General features: G+C 41.2%; 1 protein-coding gene across 3 annotated transcripts; it reads right to left on the bottom strand.

Moving 5' to 3' along the window:
* Positions 1-1,892: 1,892 nt before the first annotated feature.
* Positions 1,893-11,175, bottom strand: tmprss2 (transmembrane serine protease 2). 3 transcript variants are annotated; one of them, XM_061803416.1, is made up of 14 exons: positions 11,047-11,175; positions 10,095-10,164; positions 9,746-9,938; positions 9,257-9,349; positions 7,627-7,743; positions 7,410-7,539; positions 5,878-5,994; positions 5,564-5,604; positions 4,692-4,863; positions 4,407-4,576; positions 4,232-4,327; positions 3,252-3,394; positions 3,016-3,168; positions 1,893-2,417 (listed from the first exon to the last, which is right to left on the bottom strand). In XM_061803416.1, the coding sequence occupies exons 2-14, from the start codon at positions 10,107-10,109 to the stop codon at positions 2,409-2,411; spliced, it is 1,449 nt and encodes a 482-aa protein (XP_061659400.1). In that variant the 5' UTR covers positions 10,110-10,164; positions 11,047-11,175; the 3' UTR covers positions 1,893-2,408. The 3 variants fall into 3 exon arrangements, with proteins under 3 accessions (XP_061659400.1, XP_061659399.1, XP_061659401.1); XM_061803415.1 differs by lacking the exon at positions 11,047-11,175 and adding an exon at positions 10,512-10,572; XM_061803417.1 differs by lacking the exons at positions 9,257-9,349; positions 9,746-9,938; positions 10,095-10,164; positions 11,047-11,175 and adding an exon at positions 7,985-8,052.
* Between the last annotated feature and the right edge of the window lie 947 nt (positions 11,176-12,122).

Here is a 12,122-nt window from a genome sequence, read left to right as displayed (position 1 = left end):
ACTATACATAGATGTAGGAAGAAGTTTACATTCAGTACAGTATACCTGTATGCAAAGTCTCTCTCTACACACACACACGCAATCATTTCCATCTCTGCCCGACACTTGCAGTAGAGACCGCTTCAAACGCTGAAGGTCGGGCTACGCTAACCCTCTGAATTAACAGGAGAGCTCATTTAGGATCAGTGTGATCTCGAGTATCCAACACACCGGAGCATCCCGTTCCTCCACACGCGTCATTTGAGGGGCAACAAGAAAACGCCGACGCATCAAAAGACACTTTCGCACAGTTGGAGATGAAGCAGGAAGGGTCCTCACTCTAAAGAGCCACAACCACACCCAAAGCAGACTGGGACAAGAGAAGAAAACAGAAGAGACGCTCATATCATCCAGCAAAATAAAGAGCTTCCTTGACAAACTAAAATGTTATACTCCCTTTATATGTATGATGTTTTGTAAATGTAAATACAACCAACCAGTGATACATCGACATAAGAAAGACCGCACAGGGAAAATCGAAATGTTCTGAACAAAACAGTCACTGTGAACTGACGTGTACTGATTAACCAGATACTTCACCTTTGACATCAGATGCCTCACTCATCCTTTATTTGACAATGACAAATACTTCCCGAAATGACCTCAGTCTTAACTAGCCCAGTCCTCATAAATCAGATAGCCTTTGAAAACCCCTGTGTTCTGATGTATGAAAAATAAATATGTAAAAGGGCAAGGCCAGATACGTTTCACATACGTTCTGCGAGCGTGGGTGTGAGTGCGAATGGTTGTTGTTCTACATGTGCCGCGCTATTGGCTGGTGACTCGCCGGCTTTCCTTCAAAGGCAGCAGGAAAAGGCTCCGGCTCAATCTATTGAGTTCAAAATCCCGTTCTCGCCTCCAGCTGATTCAAAATGCGGCACCTACTGGAGGCTTCTCACCGGACCCAATAGGCTGCATCTTATCGCTTCAATGTTACCATCACTTCACTGGCTCGCAGTTTGTTTTAGAATCGATTTTAAGATTTAACTGGCTACTTTTAAACCTTGTGTGGGCCTGGCTCCAAGCTATCTTACCGAACTTTCAACCCCGAACGAGCCAGCTCACGGCCCCAGGTGAAGGTTTTCCGGTTGTTCCAAAGTCAAGGCTTGTATAACTAAAGATGAGCCTGCAGTTGCCATCAGAATGCCTCAACTTTTGAGATGACCTGCTCGAGGAGATGTGACAAAAAATTGGGGACATCTTTTAAATCACTTCTTAAAGGGGAATTCCGATGCTTGCCATGAACAATGTATTCAGTAGGTCATGTAGTATCTACTCTATTTTGACAATGTGATGTTAAATCCTCTCTCACTTAATAGTGCTTTGAGAAGATTTTTATCGACAATTACGAATTTTCAGGGGCGCTGCCATTTTACGCACTTAAGTCGTCCGCGTAGGCCTCCGAGCGGTCAGAGTCCAGTGTCATTCCGCCCGAAGAACCATCCGAATATTCAACATTATTTACAGCCACAGGTTCAAATCTGGATGGAAGTATTCCTCCACCTTCCCGATCAACCGATACTGCTATTTCTCCATCAGGTGAGGATAAATCCGAGAAATCAACGCTGGGCATAAATGGCGTCCCATCTAATCGAGTGTTTGGAACGGCACGTAACACGTCACATCTGTGCACATAGGTCATGTGACTCGCGAAAATGGCAGCGCCCCTGAAAATTCGGAATTGTCGATAAAAATCTTCTCAAAGCACTATTAAGTGAGAGAGGATTTAACATCACATTGTCGAAATAGAGTACGTACGACATGACCTATCGGATACACTGTTCATGCAAACCACCGGAATTCCCCTTTAAAATGCACCTTTTTATGTGATGTTGCCTTCTCTCCCTCCCCCATCTGTATTTATTTTGTCCATCCAGCCATTTTCTTAGCTGCTTATCTTCACGAGGGTCTGGTATGTTGTTGTTGTTTTAACCAACCCTGTTCGTGCTACCGTGTTGTTGCTATGTTACGATAAGATGAGTAATTAAATCTTTGAAAACTCTTTCTGTGTACCGTCTTTCTTTGTAAATATCCCATGTTTCGATGTGGGTTTCAACGTGGGTACTTGCAACTTTTACACAGGTGCGGCTTATGTACGTACCAAATGGTATTTCCTTTACTAATGTACAGGGTGAGGCATATAATCCAGTGCACTCTGTAGGCCGGAAATTTTGGTAGCTATCTTGCAGCATTGTAACTCACTGAACACTTGCTCATTTGTGCAAAAAAAAAAAAAAAAAGTCTTTATTCATGTACATTTGTTCAAATAGAAACATACAGTGTTCACCAATATTTTCCGTTCCAAAGTGCAAAGTTTTTGTATGAATTAAGCACACCAAGCAATGCGCCACTGTACACCACCGTCCCCGTCAGTTAGTCTGTTGAGAGATGAAAGAAATGTTAAAATTATGGCTCTAACATCATTTCTTTCTCAGGAATCCTGCATTTCCATTTTACTCACTAACTTGCAGTCCTAGCTTCGAACTGTATCTATTCAAATCACATCAAAGAATTAAAGCATTAAGGATACCCGTATAATCCACGTTACTATCTCTCAATTGGGTACCATAAGAAATATTCTATAAATTGCTAGTCATGGCATGAATGCTCTCATTAATAAATATGTAGATCGTGTCAATAATTACAGATTTTACACAATGTGTTGCCCATAGTTTGGGGAAAAACATACAACTCGTTATGTTGCCAGATAATACAGTCGTCATGGGTCTCCACAATGCACGACTTTTAAAAAGGCAGCCGTACTATGAAATGTAAAACATATTCTCATTTCATATTTAGCAACATCTTGCTGTTAACCCTGCATTTCATTGACTTTTTAAAAAGATTTCCAGCAGTCTAATTTAACTGTAGTTATATTCTGGTTTTTTTTTTGGGGGGGTTTTTTTTCTTTCAACACTGCAGTTGTGTAGTGTTCTCCGAGACTGATTTCATTACTGGACCAATCAGCTAGCGTACCTGCATCTGCCAATGTATCCAGTCAAGGAAGTAGGTTACATTGCCATAGACCCCTGGCTTGTTCTTGATAGCGCATCCAATCCCCCAGCTCGTGTCCCCTGCCAGCCACCACAAGTCTGCCTCTTTGACAACCAAGGGCCCCCCGCTGTCACCCTGCAGCATATAGTAGCGATGCCAAAATATGTCGAGTCGGCGAGGTAGTGTTAACGTGACAAAGACGGCAAAGCCAAACTCACCTGACAGGAATCTACGCCGCCGCTTAGTTTGCCGGCACAAATCATCGATTCAGTAACTGCCCCGTTCAAAATTGGAGGTTCATTGCAGTCCTTTCTGCTGTAAATGGTCACCTCGGCCTGATTGAGTTTGTCAGGGGTCGGGCCTGAGGAGAAGTCAACCACGCGCCATGATGCTCTGTATCTTGGCTCAAGGATGATGGAAACAAGAGCCTTCTCTTGACCACCATGGCTGTTAGATTTTTTTTTATGTTTGTTTTTAACACGAATCATGATTTTTAAATCAAGCACAAAAATCATCAATTATATCAAGCCCAGTGGAAAAAAATCCAAATTCAAGGAAAACTTACTAATTTTCTTTTCAGGTAAAAGCATTACATAGCAAATAATAACACTATTATGCTATATCATCTTGGCCTTGCCACTTAATCACATTTGAAGTTGAATCGTACCAAATTAGCCAAACTTCTTTCTCTGGAATTCTTGTACAGTATTACTAAGTATTTTATCTTAATCCTATGAGTAATTTAGTTTCAAAATGCATTTTAATAAAAAAAAAAAAAAAAAAAAAAGTGAGGGCAACACAGTGGAACAACTGGCTGGAGCGTTGGCCTCACAGTTCTTAGGACCAGGGTTCAAATCCCGGCCCCGCCTATGCGGAGTTTGCACGTTCTCCCCGTGCCTGCGTGGGTCTTCTCCGGGCATTCCAGTTCCCTCCCACACCCCATAAACATGCAACGTTAATTGGACACTCTAAATTGCCCCTAGGTGTGATTGTACGTGTAACTGTTGTCTGTCTCGATGTGCCCTGCAATTGGCTGGAAACCAGTTCAGGGTGTACCACACCTCACGCCTCAAGATAGCTGGGATAGGCTCCAGGACTCCCGTGACCCTCATGAGGATAAGCGGCTCAGAAAATGTATGGATGGACAATGAAAATTATAGTGGGTTTTTTTTTATTTTAATGACAACGTTTTTCTTACCAGATGATTGTAAAGCTCCCCATCCTGTAATCCAAGCTGGATGTCTATCTGAGAATTGCATCCCGATGTTTGGCAAGCACACTGGCTTTACTGTCTCTGTTGGAGAAACAATTCACTGGATCATGTACAGAAATTAAATCGAGGAAGCGAGGAAGGATTTCATTGCAGTATTTACTTGAAAATGTCAAAGCTGTTTTAAGCTTCAGAAGAGCAATGTCATTGTCGTTAGTTTTTGAGTCGTACTTCTCATGACTGATGATTTTGTGAACTTTGTTGCCATTTACTCTTATTCGTGACAAGCTTGTGTCGCCAGAGTACACTGTCCAAAATGATGGGGTGGAGTAACTGCAATTTCAGGAAAAAATAAAATTAAATAACCAGTCTGAACATATTTCTGAATGTAATCTACTGGCATAGAAAGATTAGAATAGAGAGAGAAAGGACGTGGGTAAAAACTCACTCCTGGAAGCAATGCGCTGCAGATACAATCCAGTACGGGGTGATAATGGAACCTCCGCAAGTGTGTCGGAAACTAAAAAGCTGGAGACTGACTTGCCATGGCCAGGCACCGTTAGAAGCCTCTTTACCACCTACAATGCGACTGCTGGGGGATGCAAAACTCTGTCCGCAGTCTGAAGACGGAAATGATCATTTAACAGGTCAACTTGTCTTGCTTTCAAATGGAATTGAAATAGGCAAAAAGGTAAAATGCTACAACGATGTGTTATTTCTGTCTATTAACTAGCTTAGTGCCAGTCATTCCTCCTTGAGCTGTCACACTAAGGTGGATGGGGTTTGTGTGTCTTACTAATCATCCATCTATCCATTTTCTGAGCCGCTTATCCTCACAAGATTTGCGGAGTGCCAGAGCCAATCCCAGCTGTCATCGGGCAGGAGGCAGGGTACTCCCTGAACTGGTTGCCAGCCAATTGCGGGGCACATGGAGACAGACAACAGTCTCACGCACAATCGCACCAAAGGGGAATTTAAAGTCTCCAATAAATGCACGTTTTTGGGAAGTGGGAGGAAACTAGAGGGCCCGAAGAAAACCCACTCAGGGGTCGGGGGTTGAGATCCGGCTTCAAGTGAAGAGGGTAAGGTCAGAGGTTGTAAATGTCGATGGAGAAGGCTTTGCTTGGCCTGACAGCTCACTATTAGTACATGGCATGAGTAACACTGATTTCAGGAAGAGAACACACATTTTGTAGATCGTCTCTGATATTTATTTGTGTTACTTGTACAGTTGATGAGTTTTCTATGTTGTCGTTGGGTAGTACATCTTTCATATTCGCTATAGCTTAGTATTTGGGAATAGTTAAAGCAATAACTTACCCATACAGCGGAGCCCAACAAAACCTCCTCGGCAAAGTTGACTGCAAAGGATGACAATGTAAAAATTACTTCGGAAAACATATTGAATCATATACTATATATGTATATTCACATGGATACGCATCTTAGATACGGTAGATACGATGGCCCAGGGCTGTTGTGTCATTTACACTACAGTACAGATTAAGAGGGGCACTGTATTGTTCTTGCTTTCCCAATGTATTTATCTAATTATTTTTTAATTCACTGTGTGACTTCCAAAAAGCAACAACAATTTCCTTCAACCGCGATTGCGCATTAGCTAGTAGACAAACCTGTGAGATAGCTGCAACTGTATTTTCGATTGGTGATCACTCCCAGGAATGAGCTTCATGAATCCATTTGAGGCTAGACGACCTCTGTTTGTTCGACTGTAGGTTACATAATCCTCCCTTTGGGCCATACACAAGGACACAGTCACTCAAGTTGGACAAATATACTTTCACGCAATGAATATACTCAGACAGTCTGGAACAAATGCAAAAAAATTCCGTCACATTATTCTCATGAGCTCATGCGTCAGTTGGGGTGCACTTTTTAGGATTCGACAGGCCTTAGCCACATGACTGAAATATGTAAGTTGTGTGGAAGGTGATCAAGCAGACAAATTATAGTATGACAGAAATAGATTTCTTTCTGAGTTTTGTACAACCTCTTTGTTTTTATTTAGTTTTGCAACTGTTGCAGTGATAATAGTAGCGATTATTATCTACTGTATTACCTGGTACTCAAAGATGCTGCTGTGAATAACACTAATTGAAACAACTATATTAGCATTACACATGTCAAGTATTAAATTTAAAAAAGTGTTGATGGTCCCATGAATTTTAATGTACAGTATCTTACAAAGGATGTGGAATGTCATCTGTTGCTAACTCTTCCAAGTCCTGTCATCTTCCTCTAGTCGTTAGTTCTTTGTTCCCTTGTGTTTCTTTGTAACTTTGAGTCTTGGATTTTGGAGTTTATTTATTTTTATTTTTGCTTTAATGCTCTTGGGCTGCCTTTTGTGATTTTGCAAATACTGTAAATCCTTTTTGGCGATTGCAGCACTGCCGCCCTGCTTCCCTCGAATTGGGTTCTTTCACCGTCTTGCCTCCAACAACTTGAAACCTCAAACCTGACTAACGCTTCCATCCATCCATTTCGTGACCCGCTAATCCTCACAAGGGTCACGAGGACTGCTGGAGCCTATCCCAGCTGTCAACGGGCAGGAGTCAGAGTATACCCTGAACTGGTCGCCAGGCAATCGCAGGGGACATAGAGACAGACAACAGTTGCACTCACAATCACACCTGGGGGCAATTTAGAGTGTCCAATTAATATTGCGTGTTTTTGGGATGTGGGAGAATTCCAGAGTGCTTGGAGAAAACCCATCCAGGCACGGGGAGAACATGCAAACTCCACACAAGGCGGGTCTGGGATTGAACCTGGGACCTCAGGACTGTGAGGCCAACGCTTAACCAGCTGATCCACCGTGCCGTCCCTAACACTTACAATAATTCCATTTGTGCGACGATATTAATCAAAACCTAAAAATGTGGTGCACAAAGGATTTGAGGATTATGGGAGGTTATGTGAAGGGTAGTCACACTGCATCATAGCTGCATTTTTGGCCTAGCTGGACATCTGAAGCCCTTCTTCATGAATTATGAAATTAAGGGTCTTCAGTGTCCTTAAATGGCGACCCATCTTAGATGGTAATACCTAAATATTTTGCTTTCTTTATGTGTGTTGTTTTTGAAACTCATGTCCTCTAACTGCACTGAAGAACTGGGGCGTGAGTCGAGTATAGCTGAGAAAAGCTCACTTCTTGTAACCCATCAGCTCGCACACAGCTTTCCCATAGTTGTCATCCCATCCTTCGCTACATACGGGCATCCACAATTGGTTGTGTGATGAGAAACTCTCCAACACAAAGTTGCTTCCCTGAAGACGAACTGCAAAATGGAGAGAATTCCATTTCGCTAAACAAAGCAAATGCACAGTTTGGAAGTCCAAGAGTGAAGGGAGTTTAAAGTGTTTACAGCATTGGGACTCATCCTCTCCATGGGCACAGTCTTCGACTCCATCACACCACTGGGAGGAACGTAGACAATGGCCACTATAAACACATGACTTCCCCAATGCACACTGGAAGTAGACTGCAATTACACACACAAATAAAGAAGGAATGAAAGAAGAACAACACGAGAAAAGTGCCTGACAAATAAATTACTGTAAAACATCTCTATGGAAGATGGACGCACTAAAAAAAAAAAAAAAAGAAGAGTTGATTGTTGATACCAAGAATTAAATGTAAAGAAGTAAAGAAAATGTACATGTCATATAAATTTAAACTGGCAGTGGCAGCACGGTGACGCAGCTGTAGAACGTTGGCCTTACAGTTCTGAGGACTGGGGTTCAAATCCCAGCCCGCCTGTGTGGAGTTTGCATGTTCTCCCCATGCCTGCGTGGGTTTTCTCCAGGGGCTCCGGTTTCCTCCCACATCCCCAAAACATGCATTAATTGGAGACCCTAAATTGCCCCTAGGTGTGATTGTGAGTGCGACTGTTGTTTGTCTCTATGTGACCTGCGATTAGCTGGTAACCAGTACGGGGTGTACCCCGCCTCCTGCCCGATGACAGCTGGAATAGGCTCCAGCACTCTCGCGACCCTTGTGAGGATAAGCGACTCGGAAAATGGATGGATTGATGGACGGATAATCGTGTGGTGTTTTACAATGACTGAAAAAGCGTCAGCCTTTGCCTTGACAGTAATCCCTCATTTTTCGTGGTTAACTGATACCAGACCCGTAGCAAAAAGTGGAAAACCCGCGAATTAGGAGTAAATGTTTTTTTTTTTTTTTTTTTGCTTTTTGCTTCGTAGGTCCTTGTCGTCTTGCTGGGGATGCCGCGTTATACCCTATCAATGTGGCTTCCCGCTACAGTGCTGTACTAATGTATGCGGACGTTTTTTTCTTTGGTTTGTTTTTTTAGGGGTGGGGGAGGCAGAAATCCGCGATGCACTGAATCCGTGATAGGTGATCCGCGAAGTAGAGAGGGATTACTGTATATGGATAGCATTAGACTAGCAGACAGATTTATGTTCAGACAATGGTAATGACAGTGATGCTGTGTTGAAAATACTTTCAGTAAACATATTGTCAATGTCAACCAGAAACCTCCTTTGCCCAAATTTCACATTTCTTTCCAAAGTTTATAAAATTGGTAATGGTATATTGGCATTTTTACAAACTGCTAACAAACCCAAAGTGATACAAACACAAGTGAAAACAAAAACTGCCAATTTTACTGTTGGAAATAAATAATTGGAAACAACAAGAAGACGGACGCAGAAACACTAATAGTACAAAAGCAAGACGTCACGATTTCAGCATGATGACGGTGTGTGTCTGACCAGAGTAGGTCTAATACCGAGCTCAATGCGTTGAAGTGAAAAGATGAACAGTTAACATTTTTAATGGAACTCATCACACACACGCCAAAATCCTGAACAGTAAATGTGAATTAATTGGGTAAAAGAGAAGTGTTCAATCAAAAGCTGAAACTGTAGAAGTACTTTTTTTGTTTAAGCCTCTGGGGTTGAACCTACCAGAAGGAAAAAAAAGTTGTGGCTCACAGTCCGAAATATATGATGAATAAAATTGCGACTTACAGAAGTACCACAATAGGACGGTTAGCACCACCAGGACAAAAGCAACACATATGGATGCACACAAGATACGTTGCCATGGACACCTCCTTAGTCCTATGAGGGCAAAAAAAAAAAAAAAACAAATAGTTTGTGAACTATGTCACCATGTAAACATAACCACATTGAGGAGTCAAGGTAAACACAGTTACATAAGCCCTTAGAACTACATACTGTAGTTTCACATACACTTTCAACGTATGCAGAGACGCTCAAAAAGCAAAAAATTCTGTAGTTTTATGGCTCTCACTTAAGGTATGAGTCACAGATAATAAAGTGCGTCACGCCGTGCCCATTAAGGGGTAATCAAACAGTTGTGCCAAGGCAGACCTAACAAAGCAAACCTAACATCTCATCGGATAATAAAATTGTTTTACACATGATAGTTTCATAAAAGCAAACGTTTGCCTCGTGGTGCTGGAAATTATGTCTAAAACCATATTTAGCGAATACCTTTGTTTTGTGGGGTACTTTGCGGCTGAGCAGGTGCTACGGTATGGTGAGTGTTGATGGGGTTGGGAGTGAAAGCCACGTAGCTTGGAGTTGCTTGAGGGAGAGAAGGATAGATCGCATGGTGCGGGGCGTATGGCGGTGGTCTATTTTCCTGAAGTTGAAAGCCGTGGTTTTCGTAAGCGGGAGCGTTCAGCTGTAGAAGAGACAAGCAAATGTGCCTAGAAACAAAACCTTTAATGCAAGGGATTAAAATGAATCGGTCCGGAATCGCTTTGGGATTTCATTGAAAAAAAAAAAAAAACAGGATGAAGATGACAATGTAAAACCAGTTCCAAATGTTGATTTTTACCTGATAAATATTCATGGTGAAACTGGTCGCACAGCTTGTTAAGGAAGTCTGGCAAACTGCAGCACAGTAGCTGTTTGATATAAAAAGAGAAGAAAATTATTCAGCAACATTTCTACAAAATGTCTCTTTCAGGTTTCTTCATCACTTAAGTTGATTTTGTTATTGTATTGATATAATCTGAAATCAAACATGATTTAAATGTAAAGTCAATATATGAAGGGGAAAAAAATCCTACAGGCCACCATATTTAGTAGGTTGGATTTCATATTTATGATATACAAAAAAGAAAAAAAGATTCCCATTTTTCTTTCTTCATTGTCCTACAAGCCTATTTCAGATAAATTTCAGATTTGACAGATTTGTGTTACTACCGTGGTATACATGCAGTACAAGCATATGTATCCGCCGTAGACCTACCTTCCCGTCTTAATTCCTCCAGAACTCGGTTTTTCTGCGGTGTATCAGTCCTGTTCTGTCTCATCTGCACCTCACAGCAAGTAATCAACAGCCATGACCACACCTACCAATTCCCCCCCCCCCACCCCCACCCCCACCCCCCACTGTGTGCACAAGACAGACTGTTGTTAGTCCTTAGATTCCACCGTCTCTTCAAAAATGCCATGACCAAACAGTCATTGAGGCCGCCTATTATGAGACAACATTTTCTCATTAGAATCCAGAATACTTGTGGGATTACGCGAGTCAATTCATTCTTTTTTTTTTTTTTTAAACCAGTATTTTGGTTCAGTTAAAATCCACTCACGCATTTGATACGTAATCAATTCCAGTCTTGTTAATATTGTTCTATTTAGGTACTTGGTCTCTAATCAAGTGGCATTATTTCAGTCCCAGAAAAAAGAAAAGGCTTTTTTTTATTGTTAAAAATAATTTCCAGTGACCAATAACACCCAGAATCAGAAGCTAAATACACATAATAAGAGGAAATCCTTACATTAGGTAGTTTTTAGCCCATCTTCTTAAAATAGGTTATCAGCTGATTTATTTATTTTTTTAATCAGTAACATCTCAACAAATGGGAAAGTCAACTCTAGAAAATATTTGTGGCCAGACCCTGTTAATGTTTACCTCGAGGTCTGACCGCATTGACTGTCAGGAAAAGGACAAGAATTAAGTATGAAACGCTTCCAAAAGAAGTACATTATGTTCTTTTTAATAATATCAGCTCGGCACCTTCACCCGGCACTTCCCTAAACAAACATCACATTCAATTCCCACGAAAGCAAAGTACTGTTCTTTAATCATTGACAAAACCTGTGAAAACTCATTTGTACAACCATAAGTATTTACTTTAGTATAACTTTTACAATCACACAACAGGCTGAGGTAAAGGTTCTCATATTTTGTGTTGACACTACAACACATTTCATCTCGATAGAAAGAGTGGACATAAAAAATACATTACACACCGTTGTCCAAAAGTCTTTTGACATTTATATATATATATATATATGTGTGTGTAAATAAACGGACAATAAAATAATAGTTTCAAAACTTTTTCCACAATTGTGATCAATAACCTCTACAAATCATCTATGTTCAGAATTAGATTCAAACTCATGTTAACACGAGTCGCTGCACACTTGTCACCATATAAATTCCGTCAGAGAGACCCGAAACAAGCTCGAGCTGATCTAGTAGCCTTTTCCTGAGATTTCAGTGCTTTTTTACTTTTTAGCAGAACCTTCTGTACTCAGAATGAATGGAATTTTGCACTGTTAATTATTCATTCCTTTGACTAAGGCCCCCCCAGTTCCAGTTGAAGAAAATCCGTCGCCCCAAAGCATGATGCTGCCAACACCACGCATCACTGTATTATTTACCATATTGTTATTATCATTATTGCTATACTGTATTATTATTATTATTATTCCAGGGATGCCAATTTGACACAGAAAGTCCAAAACGTGCTTCAAATCACGTGGCATTTGTCGGAAAGAGCAAGTGTTTCACTTCCTGAATGAATCACCTGACTGGGTCGTAGTCCAATTGAGTGATAAAGTTTGTTGG

The sequence above is a fragment of the Syngnathoides biaculeatus genome, chromosome 18 (assembly GCF_019802595.1).
Source record: "Syngnathoides biaculeatus isolate LvHL_M chromosome 18, ASM1980259v1, whole genome shotgun sequence".
NCBI classification, from domain to species: domain Eukaryota; kingdom Metazoa; phylum Chordata; class Actinopteri; order Syngnathiformes; family Syngnathidae; genus Syngnathoides; species Syngnathoides biaculeatus.
This window is presented reverse-complemented; position numbering and strand designations above follow the sequence as displayed.